Genomic DNA, 19,624 nt, shown 5'->3' with positions numbered 1-19,624 from the left:
GAGATTTGGTGCTTGATCAACTGAGTAGATGGTGATGCCACTTACAGAGTAGGTAAGACTAGAGGAAACAAAAAAGTGTAGGGAGGAAGCCAGACTCAAAAGAGTTTTATTTTGGCCATCCTAAGTGTAAGATGCCCATTAGATATGGAAGTAGAGATTCGAAGTAAGCAATTGGTGATCCAAATCTGGAGCCCAGGAAGGGGAGTCGCAGCTAGAGACATTAATTTTGAAATCATCAACTCTAATGTTGATTTCCCCTCTCACTTGACCCGACAAATTTGGTGCCCCTTGCTTGGGGGCTGGGAGAGGCATCCAATGTCATCTCCATTGGGCAGAGGAAGGTGGTCCCATGGAACCTGAGAGCTGGACAGGAATCAGGGCAACCCTGGCCTCAGGGACTTCTTGCAGAGAAGTGATGCAAGAGAAGCTAAGACCTCACAGGTGATGCTGAAGGTTTCACATCCTACAGTCCTCCTACCCCTCCCTACAACACTCTGTTAATAACATTAATTCAGGAGGAAGAAAGAAGGATACTCAGTCTGTAAAGCCAGTGAAGGGAGCCCCAAGTGAGGTCGGAGGGGCTAAATGTGGGAAGTTACCATGGCCTGCCCTGGCCCCACGCCCTGCCAGAGTCAAAGCTCCTGAGAGTTGGCACAAAAGCCACTACAGTTACAACATTCTCAGGAGAGGACTTGGGCTTCAGAGAAGGGATTGCACCAACTCTTCCACCACTAATGTGAAGATGAGCCAGAGCTGGAGAGCTGAGACCTACCATCCCTTGATTCTGAGCCAACCAGATAAAAGCACTGAAGCCCAGAGCTTCTCAAACTTTAATATGTATTCACATTATCTGGAGATTTGGAGACAGTGCAGATTCTGCTTTAGAAGGTCTGGGGCAGGGCCCAAGAGTCTGCATTTTAATAAACTCCCAGGTAGTGCTTTTGCTGATGGTCCTTGGACCACAATCTGAGTAGCAAAAGGATGAAAGGCGGCTGTGGAGGCTCCCCACAGTGGAGGGGGCTGTCCAGTTCCAAGGAGAACGTGTTTATTTGTGCACAAAGTGACAGAACGTATTAAAGTGGAAATAGCCGCCACTGCAAGGCAGACAGTCATCTCTTGGTGGATTTCACCTTCCAGAGGCCCTGGCATGGTTGTTAAACACTTGGGTTCTGAAGATTGATGTCCTGAGTTTTACCTCTTAGGAGGTGTGTCGTCTTAGGCAAATCTTCAATTTGTCTGCGTCTCCAGTTTCCCCATCACATAATGGAAATAATAAGACTATTATGAGGATTGGCTGAGTCAGCGGATAAAAAGTGCCTAACACGTGGCAGCAAAGCGAACAGCACTCAGTAAGTGTGCTGTTCATAATATGCCTTCTCCAGCAGTGAGCGTGGACCCGCACAGAGGCTTACTCCGCTTCTGGTACATGGTTAGGAAAAAAAAATGCAACCCCCCCATCTTTCTCTTACTGAAAGGCCTGCATCCTCCCTTTCAAATTCCTCCTCCCCTCCTGCCCACTCCCACACCCCCTCCCCTGGCCCCCAGCCCCAGTGTGGTCTGGATGGGCCCCACAGGGGCAGGGACAGGACAGGACGTGGGACTGTATCTGACAGGAACCTGAGGGGCTGGCCCGGGAGGGGACTGGGGCCCAGCTTCCTGAAGGGAGGATGGGCTGAGGCAGGCACCCAGTGCCGGAGAAGATGCCCTCCTGGGCCCTCTTGGCGGTCATCTCCTACCTCCTCCCGGCCCCCCAAAACCTGGCACAAGTCACCAGCCAAGGTGAGGTGTGTGGAGGGTAGCAAATACCCATACCCAGGAAGATGGAGCCCTGGGCGGGTGGAGGGGGGGAGGGAAGTGCAAAGTGGGAGGCCCCCACTGGTCCCCTACTCTTGCCCACAAACATGCTGGGGAGGACTGGGAGCCCAACTCACCAGCTGTTCCTCAGATGCCTCCTTGCTGGCCTCGGACTCAGAGTCCCTGAACTGTTTCTCTCGAACCTTTGAGGACCTCACTTGCTTCTGGGATGAGGAAGAGGGAGCACCCAGTGAAATGTATCAGCTGTTGTATGCCTACCCGGGGTATGTGTTGCATCATATGTATCCTATATATGTATCGTGTGTATACACCACTCCCCGTGTCTGTCCTGTGCATACTGCAGCTGAGCCCTATTCTAGCAGCTTCCTTGCCTTTGGCCCTGTCAGAGGACTAGTCCAAGTACAAGACCGAAGTAGCCACTTACTGAACAGAGGTGCTTTGGATACAGCCAGCTCCAGCCCCTACGTACCCCCTAATCCCACCCATCCCAGGCACTGAGAAGAAAACTGGCGGTAATGGAAACAGAAGTTGGGCTTGGGCCCAGACCTGGGTCCTCAGAGTTGGACAGGTGTGCATGTAGGTAGCCCAGACTTCTGTGCCCACAGGGAGCAGCCCCGCACCTGCCCCCTGAGTTCCCAGCACGTGATGCCCTTTAGAACCCGATACGTGTGCCAGTTTCCGGCCCAGGCTGAAGTTCGCCTCTTCTCTCAACTGCACCTCTGGGTGAAGAACGTGTTTCTGAACCAGAATCTGACCCAGCGGGTACTCTCTGTGGATGCTGTGGGTAAGGACCATCCTCCTGTCATCCTGGCCCCTCTGTTTGCCACCCTTGGGCTGGCTCCTAGAATCAGACCGAGCTGTGCTCTTTCAAGACGACATGGGTGCACCCCCACTACCAGACTCCCAGAGGCACCTCGAGACCCCTTTCTCATTCCTCTTAGCCTCAACGTCCAGAGCTAGACTTCGTTTCACATCAGAGACACCCCAACCTTCCCATCATTAACCTATCATTGACTCACTCATTCATCAGTTACAGAATCCTACCCTGTGCTAGGCCCTGGGCTTCAGGACAAGGATGCACAGACGAGAAGAGGTCCCTGCTCTTGAGGAGCACTGAGCCTAACAACCTGTGGTGAGGTCACTGCTCATCCGAGGACAGAACAGGATAAGGAGCCTCCGTGTCCCTGCCCCAGGGGCTGCCCTCAACCAAGCCTCGAGCACCCCTCTCCACAGTCCATGGGCTGAGCTGTAGACTGTAGCAGCCAAAGAGTTCTGATGTGCCCTGTCTCGCCCTTAGGCCTGCCAACTCCCCCCAGTCTCATCAAGGCCATGGGTGGGAGCCAGCCAGGGGAACTTCAGATCAGCTGGGAGGCCCCAGCTCCCGAAATCAATGAATTTCTGAGGCATGAACTCCGCTATGGCCCCAAGGACCCCAGGAACTCCACTGGCCCCACAGTCACACAGCTGCTGTCCGCAGAGACCTGCTGCCCAGCTCGGCGGAGACCAAACCTAGCCGCAACCCTGGACCAGTCTCCATGTACACAGCCCATGATGCCTCAACAGATGGGACCAGAGCAGACCTCCCCGACTAGAGAAGTATCCTGGCCTTCTTCTGCTCCCCTCCTATCTCTTACCCTCAATTTTGCCCCAAGAAAGGACAGGCCATGCTTTGGGGATTTCATACTGGGTTGGTCCTTGGAGAGTTAGCATAGGGTCTGATTAGTTCTCAGAAGCCATGTTTATTTAGGAATCTCCCACTTTGTGTCATTCAGACCAACACAGCTGAGCACTTCAGGTCCCCAAGTTAGTGGGGGTTTCCCTATAAAGCCCTGAAAGTGAAAGTGAAAGTATCAGTCACTCAGTCGTGTCTGACTCTGTGACCCTGTGGGCTGTAGCCCGCCAGGCTCCTCTGTCCGCGGGATTCTCCAGGCAAGAATACTGGAGAGGGTTGCCATTTTCTTCTCCAGGGGACCTTCCCCGACCCAGGGATCAAACTCGAGTCTCCCACATTGCAGGCAGATTCTTTACCGTCTGAGCCACCAGGGAAACCTATAAAGCCCTGAACTCCACCTGAAACCCACCGACCTGGCCCCCAGTCTGTGCACGTATTTATCCAGTGAAGAACTGAGTGTCTCTCCACAGGCATGTTGTGGGGCTTCAAGTATAAGAGATGTAGGCTCTCTTGGCTGAGAGGCAGACCTAGATTGTGAAGCTGGGATTCTTCTCCCAAGGCTCCATCTCTGACAATGAAGGGTGGCAGCTGCCTCATCTCAGGACTCCAGCCTGGTAACTCCTACTGGCTCCAGCTACGCAGCCAACCTGACGGAGTCTCTCTCCGTGGTTCCTGGGGATCTTGGTCCCTCCCTGTGACTGTGGACCTGCCTGGCGACGCAGGTGAGTCAACAGGGGAGTGGAGGAGGAGATAGAAAAGATCTCTAGCGACGCATGGGCTAGATATGGAAGCTCAGAGAACCATGGTCCTTCCTGATGATCTCAAACTTGCTACTGCACAGGATGAATTATATTCAGGGAGAGAAGAAAGGATAGGAGCAAATGTGCAAGTTACGTGCGTAAAGATGATCTGGATACCCTATGGAGTCGGAGCACGTGGGCTCTGATAGGGCTTCTTTCTCCGCATCCATGCTCAGTCTTTGCAACCCCATTGACTGTAGCCCATCCGGCTCCTCTGTCCATGGGATTCTCCAGGCAAGAATACTGGAGTGGGTTGCCATACCCTCCTCCAAGGGATCTCTCCTTCTCTGACCCCAGGGGAAATTGGACTGCAATGCTTTACCTTGGACCTGACGAATGTTACCTGTCAGTGGCAACAACTGGACCATGCCAGCTCCCAAGGCTTCTTCTACCACAGCGGGGCACGGTGCTGTCCCAGAGACAGGTGAGAAGTGAACCGCTGATTGAGTTTGATGTCATGGGAGAGAAGCACAACTCCACAGAAAGAAGGGAGAGATTGTCCTTGATCCTCTTCAGTCCCCTCCCTTATTCCCCAAACCAAAGGCCCTCCATGCTCTCATCCACCAATGGTTATTGTATCCTTTCAACCTCTCTTCATACCCCCTGGGAATGTGTTGGTTTAATTCTATGTAATCATGTCACCTGGAGAAGGCAATGGCAACCCACTCCAGTACTCTTGCCTGGAAAATCCCATGGATGGAGGAGCCTGGTAGGCTGCAGTCCATGGGGTCACTAAGAGTCGGACACGACTGAGTGACTTCACTTTCACTTTTCACTTTCATGCATTGAAGAAGGAAATGGCAACCCACTCCAGTGTTCTTGCCTGGAGAATCCCAGGGACGGGGGAGCCTAGTGGGCTGCCGTCTATGGCGTCACACAGAGTCGGGCATGACTGAAGTGACTTAGCAGTAGCAGTAGTAACAGCAATCATGTCACCTGGATCATTACAACAGCCTACATTCTCAATCACTTCCAATTTACCCACCCCTGCATGCTGTTGACAAACTGACCTTTCTTAAAATTTGCATGGCCTTCTCCTACTCAAAAATGTACTGCAACTTTTCACTATTTATTGGGTCCAATCAAAACTTCACCTGGTCTTCAAGCATTTCAACCAAGCACCTCACTGATCTGTCACCTCCTTCATATCTAATATATAACCAAACCTTGTTGATTTCACCTATTAAACATCTCTAGAATCTGTCCATGTTTGACCATCACAGCTATCACCCTAGTACAAGCCATCTTCATCTCTCAGTTAGGTTACTGAGAAGACTTACTAACTGATCACCTCTTGGATCCTCCAAAACATTCTCTACACATGAGCTGAAGTGAGTTTTTAAAAGCAGAAAAATAAATGCAACATTCTCTGCTTAAAACTCTTCCAAGATCCATAGCTTTCACTGATCTTAGGACAAAGAAAAGAATTCTATTGTGACCGTGTAAAGTTCTAAAAGACTCAGCCTCTATCTGTGCCTTCAACTTTATCTTATTCAGAGGGAGGCCTGGCATGCTGCAATTCATGGGGTCGCAAAGAGTCGGACACAACGGAGCGACTGAACTGAACTGAATTAATGCTGCCTTCTGTGCTCTTTGCTCCAAGGCCTACTTTCATTCCCTCCTACCTGCCACAATCCCTCCTGCCTCTGGATCTTTGTACATGCTGTTTACCCAGCTTGTTTATCTTTACTTAACCTCTACTTATCCTTCAGATCTCAACTCAGATGTCACCATCCCTGACCTTCCTTCTTAGGTACAGTGGCACTATTATATATCCTTGTTGTATCATGTACCTCTCCTTCTTAAATACTTAACCTAGTTATAATTTTACATTTATACCTTACATGGTTATTTGATTGATAACAAAATTCTCTCTCAGAGCTCCGTTGAGAAAGGCTGATCTTAACATGATCCATGAGGGCAAAGTCAGTGTCTGCTTTTACTCACCAATGTATTCTCCCTTACCATGGTGCCTAGAACAGAGTATGTGCTCAGTTAAAAAAAAAAAAAAATTGAATAATGAAAAAAACACTATTAACAGTTTTAGTGTATTCTTCCAGTTTTCTATGCATTTACACATGTCTAACAAAGTGACTTAGCAGCAGCAAACATACTATTTAATTTTCAATATAAATTGGATCACATTATATGTATGATTTTTTTTTTTTTAATAATTTTATTTATTTATTTTTAGCTGCTCTGGGTCTTTGTGGCTGCTTGGGCTTTTCTCTAGTTGTGCCGACCGGGGGCTGCTCTTCATTGCCGTGCTCAGGCTTCTCATTGCAGTGGCTTCTCTTGTTTTGTTTGGGGCATGAGCTCCAGGGCAGGCAGGCTTCAGTAGTTGCAGCACGTGGGCTCTAGAGCACAGGTTCAGTAGTTGTGACACTCGGGCATCGTTGCTCCACAGCATGTGGGATCTTCCTGGACCAAGGGTGGAACCTGTGTCTCCTGTGTTGGCAGGTGAAGTCTTTACCACTGACCCACCAGGGAAGCCCTGTATGATTTATTTTAACTTACTTTTTTACTTAAAAATGTGTCTTGGACTTCTATAATGATGTAGCTCATTCTTTCTAATAGCTGTATAGATTTCCATAGTATGAAGAGGGCCATGAATGAAAGGGTGGCAAAACCAAATTCACATACTCTCTGTCAAAACCTGCTTCTCCTCTCCTTGTCCATCCTGCCATCAACTCCATTTTCCACCCTGAACTTCTGCCTTTTCTACATCCTCCACATCCAATCAGAAACACTAGTTATTTCACTCTTTTCAGTCTTCCCTTTGAATCCATCTATTTCTCTCTACTCCCACTGCCAAAATCCTACTTTCAGATCCTCATCATTTTGTAGGTAAAATACCATGACATTGTCCTAATAAATTTCTCAGCTTCTAGCCCACCCTCACAGATCCTTTCTCACAAACTGCAGTTAGACTTTCCTAAAGTACAAAACTAGTGATGACAACTCTCTGCTTAAATTCCTTGAATGTCTCCATTGTTGCTGCAAGATTAAGCTCAAGCTCCTTAGCAAGGCAATAAGGCCACCTATGGCCTTGATCTGCCCACACTTACCACTCCCCTCCAAGCCCTCTGGCCTAAAAATTTTCTGCACCACTTACAGTTTCCCCCAAATGCCATCTCTCTTATCTGTGCACAAGCATGTGCCTGGGGTGCCTGTTTGTACCCTTTGCTTTCCTACTTATAGCCCAAGACTCATTTTAAGCGCTGCCTTGTACAAGAACTATTTTCTGACCCTCCCCATTTGGGTCAGATGACCTTCCTTGCTACTCCCAAGCCAACCTGTGCACATCACAGAAAAATACCATCTGTTTGTTTTTCTCCCTTTCCCAATGAAATGACAGCTCCTTGAAAATTTTTCCTCATAGTACCTAGCACATAGTATAAATTATCTGTCGAATAACCTAGTAAACATAAAAATACATAAAATGGTAAATGATTTTAGTAATAGCTAGCTATTTAGGGGTTATAACCAGGAAGGAGACAGGATTTATTTGTTCAATAAACAACTGTTGAAGGTGACTATGTACCAGGCTCCAGGGATAGAGTGACAAAACAAAGAAGCTTCCGGCATTGTGGGGAGACCAACAAGAAAGAAAGGAGCAAGGTTAAATGATAGAGACTACGTGGAAGCGTGGGGATGGGTGTTAATTTCATGAGTGGGTGGAGAAAGCCTTGCCAAGGAGGTGACAGGTGAGCTGAGACCCAAATGGCGAGAAGAAATGAGTGAACAGCAAAGGGACTCAGCCATACATATATTCAAGTATCCATTCTCCCTCAAACCCTGCTCCCATCCAGGCTGCCCCGTAACACTGAGCAGAGTTCCATGTGCTATACTACAGTTGCTTGTTGGCTATCCATTTTAAATATAGCAGTGTGTACATGACCATCCCAAACTCCCTAACAATCCCTCACCCCGGCAGCCATAAATTCGTTTTAAAAAGTATGAAATGCTTCATGAATTTGCAAGTCATCCTTGCCCAGAGGCCATGCTAATCTCCTCTGTATCATTCCCATTTTAGCATATGTGGTGCTAAAGCATTTATATTTTTAAAAGATGTTTCTCTGTGCAATTAAAAAGAAGTACGAGTGGAAGCAGGATCACCATTTAGAAATATGCCTTAATCCAGGCAACAGATAATAGTTTCATCTAATGTGACAGGAATAAAGGTCAAAATAAAGGCATAGCTTTGACATATATTCTGGACATTATCAGATCAACATTTTGGGTCTAAATTCTGATTGCTGTGTGGAGAACAAATTGAAGGGAGTAATAGAAACAGAGGCAGAAAAGCCCGTTAGGAGACTGTCACAATAATCTGTTAGTAAAATAACACTTAGAGGTGACTAAGAAGGCTCCCTAATGAGAATAGATTAAGAACATAAATACGTTTTGCTACAAAAACATATGTTTTGCATTACTCTTTGAAACAATCCCATTCAAAGTAGGTATTATTGACCCATTTCACAAATGGGGAAACTGAGGCAGAGATGAAAATCAAGTAATTTGTCCAGCGTTTTATGCCGATAAGCCAAGACCTGAACTCTATAGCCCATATTATTTCCCTATCTCATCTAGCTTTTTATTGGCTGCACTGGGTCTCTGTTGTAGCACATGGGTTTTTTCTCTAGTTGCTCCTCACAGGCTTAGTTGCCCTGTGGCATGTGGGATCTTAGTTCCCCAACCAGGGATCAACCCCCCCATCCCCTGCATTGGAAAGCAGATTCTTAACCACTGGGCCACCAGGGAAGTCCCTCCCTCTTTATTAAGAAGAAGAGGCTGAACCCCAAAGCAAACCTCAGAAAAAAATACACGGCATGAGAGAGAAAGCCCTGGAGGCCTGTCCAAGGAGCAAGTTAGATTAGAATCTAATTCCCTGTGAGGCTAGATTAGTCTCTGAAGCAGGCATTGAATCAAATGACTCTATTTGCCTGATTTGTAGGGACCCCGTCTGGGAGAAGTGTGAAGAGGAGAAAAACTCAGGATCACAGTCCTCCCAGTTCTCCCGCTGTCACTTCAAGTCACAAAATGATAGTGCTATTCACATCCTTGTGGAGGTGACCACAGCCCAGGGTGCTGTTCACAGCTACCTGGGCTCCCCTTTCTGGATCCACCAGGCTGGTAAGGACTTTCTTCCCTTCTCCCACACATTTCCCACCCCTACCATGTCTGACCCCATGCCCAGGATCACCAACTCTGATACTCTGACCCATGGCCCTGGTGACATGATGCCTCATGCACAGAAGGGCTTAGGCCAGTCCCTGGTGACATCCCTGTAGTGCTCATCCCCACTCCAAACTTGCACTGGAGGGAGGTCTCCAGTGGGCAGCTGGAATTGGAATGGCAGCACCCATCAGCCTGGGCAGCCCAAGAGACCTGCTATCAGCTCCGATACACAGGAGAAGGCCATCGGGACTGGAAGGTACAGTCAAGGAACAAATGACCCCAGACCTCATACTCAGGGTATTCCTGAGTTTCAGGATGTCTGTTATCAGGGGTGATAACCAAGATATCACTGTATACTCATGTATATCCGTGTCTGGGCTTGTTTATCTCTGTTCTGTCTGATTCAACTGGCATCTTCATCTCTCTTTGGCATGTGACAATGCAGACTATGCCTATTTAAAATGTTCTCTTCCCTTTGCTTTTGGGGTATCATTCTCTCCTGATTCTCCTACCACCTCTCTGACTGAACCTCCTCACTCTTTCCCGGGCTCTTCCTTTCCACGCTTCCTTAACAGGCTGCGCGTCCTGCATTCCCATCCTAGACTCTTTGCTTCTCTGAAAGTGTTAGTTGCTCAGTCATATCTGATTCTGCAACCCCAAGGACGGTAGCCCGACAGGCTCCTCTGTCCATGGAGTTCTCCAGGCAATAATACTGGAGTAGGTAGCCGTTCCCTTCTCCAGGGGATCTTCCTGACCCAGGGATAGAACCCAGGTCTCCCTCATTGAAGGCAGATTCTTTACCAACATCTAGATGTTCTCCTTGGTGAGTGCTTCAATTCCATATTTTCAATGACTATACATTAACCATCCCAAATTTATTCCAACACCTATGTGGAAAATAACTTCTATACCATAGGTGAATTACCTAAACTTCTGAAGAGTCTCAGTTTCCTCACTGGTGAAATGGGGATAAAGCTATGTACTTTCCAGAGTTATAGTGAAAATTAAATATATAGATATTTAGTATATTGCCTGGGATAGAAGGCACTCAATATACATTAAATATTAGTTTCTTTCTCTACTTTTATTCTCATTTACCACATGTATATGTGACTTCTTACCAGACAGTTCTACCTAAAACCCCCCTAGGACATTTCAGACTCAGTATAACCAAAACTGAACTTACTTTCTTCCCCAGACTTTTTTACTTTTTTATTGAGGTATACATTACATAAAGTAACACAAATCTTAAACATACAATTGGTTAATTTGTACATGTGCATACATCCATGTAACCATTACCCAGATGAAGATAAAGGTTGCTTCTGGTACCCCAGAAGTGTCTCATGCCCTCTGGTCACACACACACACCCTCCAAGACAATTACAATTCTGACATTTCCATTCATAAGTTCTGGCTATTGTTGAACTTAATAAAATAAAAAAAAAAAAAATACAGCATTTCTTCTTCAAACTTACTTCTCCTGTTCCTTGTCTCTGACAATGGCACCAACACTTAACCCAGTTACTTCAACCTGGAATTATCCTTGACTCATCTCTCCTTTTCCCTTGCCCTTCCCTCTATCAACAACTTAGTTGAGTTTATTGTACTAATAGGCCTCAAGTCTCTACTACCACTGTTTTAGTCTTATCTTTGACCCTCTAGCCCACCCATGCATGCCTTTAGTACGCAGAACACTCTATAACCCGCAATCAAGCAACTCACTCGGGGTAACACTCTTTTGAGGGCTCTGTGGTACCTTACTTATATTGTTATTACTGCACCATTACTTCTTGTAACTATTTACTTGTTTGGATGTCTTCTTCATAAGACATGTGAGGCCTTGTTTTTCTTTTTACTCAATGCCTACCCCAGGGCTTGGCTTGACACAAGCAGTTCATAAATGTTTACTACTGATCAAGTTAATAATGTCTCCCTGCTGGACTCTCCTGGTATCCCCAGCACCTAGCACAGTTCTGGCACCCTCTACTGAGAGGATGTTATTTGTAGCCTGGTTTACATGGTTATAGGCTTCCCTGGTGGCTCAGGCGTTAAAGCGTCTGCCTGCAAGGTAGGAGACCGGGTTCAATCCCTAGGTCGGGAGATCCCCTGGAGATCCCCACCCTAGTACTGTTGCCGGGAAAACCCCATGGACCGAGGAGCCCGGTAGGCTACAGTCCATGGGCTCGCAAAGAGTCGGACACGACTGAGCAACTTCACTTACATGGCTATGAGTATCCGAGTGTGTCCCGGGTTTCCATCGCCCAACCTGGCCAGTGTGTGTGTACCGGATCTCTGCCGATGTTATCATATGTATGTGTGTCAGGATGAGGAGTTCTGTGTGTAGATGAGTCAGTGTGCCGGGGGTGTATCACGCCAGGCAGGGCGAGGCTCTCTGTCCGAGTGTTCTCTCCAGCCAGTTTCCGCCAGGGATGCGTGTTTTCTGCCAGTGAGGCGCTTTGGAGGAATCCCCGGGGATTCAAGGCGGGAGGATTGGGGTCAAACAGAGGCCAAGTTCTCGAGGGCCCAACGCCCTCCCACAGGGACCGGGAGCCTGACCACCCGCGTGCACCTTTGCGTAGGTGCTGGAGCCACCTCTTGGAGCCCAGGGAGAGACCTTGGAGCTGCGCCCGCGCTCCCGCTACCGCGTACAGCTGCGCGCCAGGCTCCATGGCCCCACCTTCCAAGGTCCCTGGAGCTCCTGGTCCGACCCAGTGAGGGTGGAGACGGCCTCCGAGACGGGTGAGGGCTGAGCAGGGGCAAAAGCTCTCTGCGCCTGCGCGAGTGGAGGGGCGGGGCTCAGACCGCAGCAGGCTGCGGCTGCGCAGACACACCCGGCAGCGAGTGGGGTGGGGCTGGGGGACCTGCCAGCGAGGTTCCGGCCAGGCGCCTCCCCCTGAGGGCTGACTGCTTTTTGTCCCTTAGTCTGGATCTTCCTGGTGACTGCTCTGCTGCTGGTCCTGGGCGTCAGCGCCCTCCTGGGCCTGCTGCTGCTGAGGTGGCAATTTCCTGCGCACTACAGGTACCGCTCCGGCCAGGTGGGAGACGGGGCTGTGATCCGGGCAAGGCCGGCGGCCCCTCAAGAAGCATCCTCGGGTCACTCTTTGACGCCCGCTCTCCAGACAATCTCACATCCAGACCTGTGGCATCTGCCGCCCCCGCACGTCTTCCCTGGGAGTCCCACCGCCTCCTTACACTCGAACATGTCCACTATACGGGACACCTCAAACAGCCCCACCTTCTGGCTCCTCATCTCAGTAACAAGTCCACCTGTCACCCAAGCCAGACCACTTGGGCGCCTCCCTCCCCATTATCCAGTCTGGTCCTGTCATTCCATCTCCTAAACTTCACTCAAAACCGGCACACTTTCTCTAGCCCTACAGGCACGACCTGACTCACCAACATGGAGCCCCTTCTCCCTCCAGTCTAGCCTCCCACAGACACCAGAATAATCTTTCTAAAACGGCGCACATGAGCTTGTCACTCCGCCTCCTTAAGTTTCACTATTAGCTCCCCAGAATAAAGTCCAGGCTCTAGAATAACAAGCGAGGCTGTGCCCCTGCCGGTGTTCCCACCTCCCGCCCTGTGCATTAGCCTTGCCACCCTGTCGGTGATTTCCTCCACAAATCCAGTGGTTTTACTTCTCAGTGTCTTTGAACATAATGTTCCCTCTACCAGGAATATCCTCCCTGGATGACTAATATCCATTTATCTTTAAATAACTTTCTTCACCAACTCCTAGGAAACCTTTCCTGACCCTCCCCTATTGGCTACTCTTTTTGTGCCCCAATACAGACTTCTTTCATAGTGCAGGAAGCATTTTACTGCATTCATTTCTTTATATGTCTTCCCTGTGCCTTACATGGTCATCCTTAAATCTTCAGTACAGTGCCTGCCAAATAGCACACCCTTAAATAAATGCTGTTAATGAATGAGTTGTTTATGTGGGGAGACTAAGTCTGAGGATAAATGTCACTGGAAGTTATAAACATAAAGGATAGATTCCAGACCACCTCAGTCCTTTGACTGGTAACATCTCTTTATTCTTGAGGACTCAGCTCAGAAGGTGACTCCTCCAGGTGGCCTCTTTTGATGGCCCTAGACTGGATTAGGATGCCCCTCTTTTGGGCTCACATCTCTCCTTGAACATGTCTTGGCCTTTTAATCCTCTCTAATGTATGAGCAGACTGGGATGTAGCCTGTATCTAGATCCAGCAAAAAGGTTGAGGGAGAAGAGGGAGGCTGTGCTGCTGACCCAGATGTACTCAGTCCCTTTCCCACAATTTATCAGATACATCACTCCTCCTCCCCTGGAGAGATATATGTGTCGTCACAGAAGAGGCTCGACTGGAAAAAAAAAAAAAAGAACAAAGAAGAGGCCCAAAGGGTCATTCAGCTAAAGTCCTTCCTTGCGGAAATATGAGCCTAAGGAACTGGAGGGTCCCCCAACATACCTTAATCCACATTCTTCCCAGGGATACCATCTTCCCCAGTAACTTAATAAAAGCCCCACGAGTTCTCTTCACTCAACTAATTTCTTGAGAATCTATTTGGGGTCAGATACTGTTCTATACCCTGGAGATCCAAGAGTGAACAAGTAGACAAACCCTTTGCTCTTGGGGATTTACATTATATATATAAAATAAGATTCTAATAAATATACAATAAGTCAAGTACTATAAAGAATAATAAGCAAAGCAGGAGACGAAGAGTGATGGGGAAGGGAGATGGTTCTATTTTAGACAGGGAGTCAGGGAAGGCCTCTCTGTCAGGATGACATCTGAGCAGAAACCTAAGTAAAATGAGGAAATGAGTCGATGATCCAGGCAGAAAGAATAGAAAGTGCAAAGACCCTGAGGCAAGAATGTTTGAGGACACTCAGACTGCTTTTTTGAGGCTCCACACCCCTGACTTCCCCCCACCACCTGAGGTTTCCTTTCCACCCGTGCTCCTCTACCTTACTCTTACCTCTTCAAGCTTACTCTCCCACCTCACTGCCTCCCCACACACACCTCAGTGCTCTCACCCCCCTAATTCACTCCCACAGCTCAATCTCCTTCTCTTCCTTCTCCTCAAGGAGCCTGAGGCATGCTCTGTGGCCCTCACTTCCAGACCTACACCGGGTCCTTGGCCAGTACCTTAGGGATACTGCAGCCCTGAGTCCGGTGAGTGCACCGCCCCCCACCCGGCCACCAGCACTGCTTAGAGCTCCTTGCCCCATCACACAACTTCTTGTCCCACAAGTATACCATCCCTGGGCCCTACCTCCAGCCCAGCCCTCCTTCCTGCACAGTCCGGGTCCTGCTCCCATAGGACCTGCTCTAATCCAGACCCCTTTCCCCCCATCTCTCCCAGCCCAAGGCTGCAGTCTCAGATGTCTATGAGGAAGTGGAACCCAGCCTCCTTGAAATTCTACCTAGATCCTCAGAGAAGGCTCCCTTGCCCCTGTGTTCCTCCCAGGCCCAGTTGGACTACCGAGGATTGCAGCCTTCTTGCCTGGGGACCATGCCCCTGTCTGTGTGCCCATCAATGGCTGAGCCAGGGTCCTACTGTACCACTCACATCGCCAATCATTCCTACCTACCACTCAGCTGCTGGCAGGTCCCTCGCTCCCAGTACCCTGGAGAGATCCAAACTCTCTAGTCCTCCCTCCTGAACTTCCTAACCCATCCCGTCCCAACAGCAACCGTCTCAGATCTCACCTTCTTCCCTGTTGTCTACCCTTCTGGCTGGACTGACCTTTCACCACTGCTGCTGGCATCAATCTGGGGTCCTTTCTCCTCAGGCAAGGTTCATTCGACTAAGCTCCTCTAGCTTTTCTTTCTCTCTGCTCTTTATTGGCAAAGTCCTTGAAAAGGAGTCTCACTTCCCAGCTCCCATTTGCTCTTCAGACTGCTGCAATTTATTCTCCTGCTACCACTCTGCTAATGAAACTACTAAGGCAAAGCTCACCTCAAGTTTTCTCATCACAAGATCCAATCAGATGTTGTTAATCCTCAACCTGTTTAATCTCTCTGTTGGCATTTGTCATGGTGACTACTTATTTCTCCTTTAAATTCTCTCCTCCGTGACTGGGATGCATCACCATCTCTCCTGGCTCTGCTTGGGCTTCTCTGAGTATACTGATAGTTGACAGCATAAACTCTGTGGAGTCAGAGCTAAGTTCCTATCTTTCCCACTTGCTAGCTGTGTGACCTTGAATAAATAACTCAAAATCTTTGAGCCTTAATTTTCTCATCTATAAGATAGGGATAATACAGAGTGCTATAGAGTTGTAAAGAGCATTTAGTGAGATATTCTAAGTAAAGCACAGTGAAAGAGGTTCCCGGCTTAATGTCAGCAGCATTGCCGACATAGTGCCGACTAGGACAAAATGTTAGAGATATGTAGACTAGACTATAGTAATTTTTCCCTCCTAATCTCTTATCTTGGCTTATCTTCCACTCCTTAATTACTGCAGTCACTTAAGAGTCAATTCTTAACAGTCTCCGACCCATCTGCTCTCATAGCCTTTCTTACATGCTGACCATTCTAAAGCTCTTATCTCCAGCCCAGACTTTTACTATAGCACCTGAAATGCTTTATGCAAATAACTGTTTACATGTCTGTCTTCCATTACTAGATTGTGAGCTCCTTGAGGGCAAGGGCTGTGATTTATTTGCCTCCCCCCTCCCCCACCCCCTAAGCACCTAGAGTAGTACTTGATTCACGATAGCAGGCCTTCAATAAATGTTTTCTAAATGAAGGAAATCTTCCTGGACAATGCCACCTCATCCCATGCCAACCTCTCTCATCCTCTACACCATTCATATACAGTGGTAAATATGCTTAAGCCATTCTGATTATGGATTCCCTGACCCATTCAAATTCTCAAAACAAATGGTACTTTTTGCTGACTCCAAACATACCCACTGTATCAGTCAGAGTTTTGGCAGAAATAGATGACACACACATTCAATCTGGGTATCTGGATGAGAGTTTAATACAGGGCAATCTACAAAGATGGGGCAGGATTTAGGAAAAAGATCAAGGAATAGTGCAGCATCCTGGGGCTAACAACAATTAGGAGGTGGTGTCCACCCCTCCCCACCCTGGTTATCAAGGGGTCACAGGAGAGAGTGGTTACAGAGAGGGCTGCCTGGCAGGAGCTGTGGCAGAGGGCTGCAGCCAACTTGTGAGGATGTAACAGTAATGGAGCCAGGAGAACAAATAGCTCCTGCCTGTTCCCCCCCTCCCTCCAACACCACCCTTTGACCCCCTCTGTATTAGTTTGCAAGCACTGCCCTAACAGAATACCACAAACAACAGACATTTATTGTCTCATAGTTTTGGAGGCTCGAAATTCAAGGTTTCAGCAGGGTTGGTTGCCTCTGAGAGCGGTAAGAAAGAATCTGTTCCATTCCTCTCCCCTCGCTTCTGGGGCTTTCCTGGTGTTCCTAGACTTGTTTCTAGGCCTCTCCTCCTCTCCTCTGCCTTCATCTTCATATGGCATTCTCTCTTTACATATGTGTGTGTCCAAACTTCTCCATTTTATAAGGACGCAGGTCATATTGGATTGCTGCTGCTGCTGCTAAGTTGCTTCAGTCATGTCCGACTCTGTGCGACCCCACAGACTGCAGCCCACTAGGCTTCTATGTCCCTGGGATTCTCCAGACAAGAATACTGGAGTGGGTTGCCATTTCCTTCTCCAATGCATGAAAGTGAAAAGTGAAAGTGAAGTCACTCAGTCGCGTCCGACTCTTAGCGACCCCATGGACTGCAACCTACCAGGTTTCTCCGTCCATGGGGTTTTCCAGGCAAGAGTACTGGAGTGGGTTGCCACTGCCTTCTCGGCATATTAGATTAGGGCCCACCCAAATGACTTCATCTTAACTAATTATATTCTGGAGTGACTCTATTTCTAAATAAGGTCACACTCTGAAGCACCTCATGCGAAGAGTTTACTCATTGGAAAAGACCCTGATGCTGGGAGGGATCGGAGGCAGGAGGAGAAGGGGACGACACAGGATGAGATGGCTGGATGGCATCACCGACTTGATGGACATGAGTTTGAGGAGTTGGTGATGGGCAGGGAGGCCTGGCGTGCTGCGATTCATGGAGTCGCAAAGAGTCGGACACGACTGAGCGACTGAACTGAACTGAACTGAAGTACTGGGACTTAAGTATCCAACATATAAATTTGGGGGTGAGGGACACAATTTAACCCATAACATCCTCCCACTGGTGAAATACAAACAGAAACCAGAGCCCAAGGGAATCCACTGACGCAGGCCATGTGAGTCAGCCTCACAGGGCACAGAGCAGAGTAGAGAAGGATGAAATATGGACCTGGATGGGACAAATGGATGACATCTAGTATATTCACTTTCCATACTTCCTTCCCCAAGCCATGTTCAAGGCTCCAACTTGACTCCTAGGGACTCAAAACTAGGGTTGAGAACCAAACCACCGAAACTCTCACTTCTATACTGATTCAGTCATCATGTCCTTACCCCTTTTACTTACCAAATTCTGTCTCCTCTTCTCCATCTTCACTGAGCTATTATTGCAGCCTCTACCAACTGCCTCTGCCTCCAGTCTTTCTCCCTAAATCCAACCTGTATGTTGCCTCCAGACTGATCTTCCTGTTCATCTTACTCCTTGCTCACTCTTTACTTCTAAATCTTTAGTTTGGCTCTTCAGAACTGATCTCATTCTCTTCTGCTATTTTGCTGTGTGAGGATTAAAAGTGTTAATACAATGCCAAGCACATAGTAAATACTCAGTATTTACAGAGTTATCTTTATTATTATCCCAACTGGACTGTTCCACCCCCTGAATATTACCTATATTTTATTCCCTCTATACCTTCTCCTTCAGGTCCTTCAGGTGAGAGTTCCCTTATCTAAGCAGCTCATCAGGTATCCAGACAGCTTGCTCTACCAACAGGCCATTGCCTGCCCTCTTCTATCTCCTCAGGCTCTTTTGCCTTCATCTTCAAAGATGCATAGGCAGGACTTCCCTGGAAGTCCAGTGGATAAGAACCCACCTGGCAATGCAGTTAACACTGATTTGATTCCTGGTCCAGGAAGATCCCACATGCCTTGGGGCAACTAAGCCTGTGCACCACAACTGCTAGAGTCCAAGCACCCTAGAGCCCCTGCTTGCAGCAAGAGAAGCCACCGCAACAAGAAGCTCGGGCGACCCAACGAAGGGTAGCCTCCTCCGCAACTGGGGAAACAACAAAGACCCGGCATAGCCAAAAATAAAAATTTCAAATAAAAGATGCATAGGATCTTAGTGCTGGCCTTCCCTCCAGCTCCCTCTTTCTCATTCTCAAATTTCTTATACAAGTAGCCCATGCTTGCTGCCTCCATATTCTCCCCACCCTCCTTTCTGCAACCCCTTCCAAAGGAAACCTGAGCACCCCCTCCCCTGATCCCTTTCTCTCCAAGGTCACCCATGATTTGTTTCTCAATAGCCAACTCTGACCTTTTCTGTCATCACTCGACTATTTTGCATATTAGAATTCCTCCCACTTCAAGGTCCATGTCAGTACAATCTCCACTGGCTTCTGCCATTCCTTTATTCTTATTTTTTTTTATTTTTTTAATTAAAGGTCTTTTTTTAATGGTCTTTAAAAAAATAATTTTATTTATTTAATGTGTGGGCTGTGGTGGGTCTTTGTTGCTGTGGGGGCTTTTCTGTAGTTGCACAGAGAGGCTACTCTCTAGCTGCAGTACACAGGCTGCTCATTGTGGTGGCTCCTCTTGTTGCAGAGCATGGGCTCTAGGCCACTCAGGTTTCAGCAGTGTGGCGTGTGGGCTCAGCAGCTGCCGCTCCTGGGTTCTGGAGCACAGCCTCAGTAGTTGTGCTACACAGGCTTAGTTGTTCCATGGCATGTGAGATCTTCCTGGATCAGGGATCAAACCGGTGTCTCCTGCACTAGCAGGCCGATTCTTTACCACTGAGCCACCAAAGAAGCCCTGTCATTCCTTTACTTTTCAAGGTTCAAATTCCCTGAAGTTGTACCCTTATTTACCCTGTTGTTCTCTTCCTCTACGGTGACCCTTACTCCAGAAACTGCAAATTGCTGGCCATGCCTTGTCCTCAGAAATGTTTTGCTTGGCCCTCCCCTGAATGGAGACTCTCATTGACTCCACAATGCCTAACAGAT

The 19,624-nt window shown here is 48.1% G+C and overlaps 1 protein-coding gene and 1 non-coding gene across 2 annotated transcripts; one reads left to right on the top strand and one right to left on the bottom strand.

Moving 5' to 3' along the window:
- Positions 1-1,700: 1,700 nt before the first annotated feature.
- On the top strand, positions 1,701-16,180 carry MPL (MPL proto-oncogene, thrombopoietin receptor). Its single transcript, XM_065929601.1, has 12 exons — positions 1,701-1,779; positions 1,946-2,078; positions 2,421-2,599; positions 3,113-3,411; positions 4,047-4,209; positions 4,585-4,711; positions 9,245-9,423; positions 9,582-9,724; positions 12,051-12,210; positions 12,394-12,490; positions 14,546-14,633; positions 14,824-16,180. The coding sequence occupies exons 1-12, from the start codon at positions 1,701-1,703 to the stop codon at positions 15,109-15,111; spliced, it is 1,935 nt and encodes a 644-aa protein (XP_065785673.1). The 3' UTR covers positions 15,112-16,180.
- On the bottom strand, positions 8,241-8,343 carry LOC136156742 (U6 spliceosomal RNA). The gene has a single exon (XR_010661226.1). It is a non-coding gene; the product is annotated as a U6 spliceosomal RNA (small nuclear RNA).
- Positions 16,181-19,624: the final 3,444 nt, after the last annotated feature.

The sequence above is a fragment of the Muntiacus reevesi genome, chromosome 1, assembly GCF_963930625.1.
Source record: "Muntiacus reevesi chromosome 1, mMunRee1.1, whole genome shotgun sequence".
In the NCBI taxonomy this organism is placed as follows: domain Eukaryota; kingdom Metazoa; phylum Chordata; class Mammalia; order Artiodactyla; family Cervidae; genus Muntiacus; species Muntiacus reevesi.
Note: the sequence above shows the minus strand (reverse complement) of the source record. Positions and strands in the feature narration are given on the sequence as shown.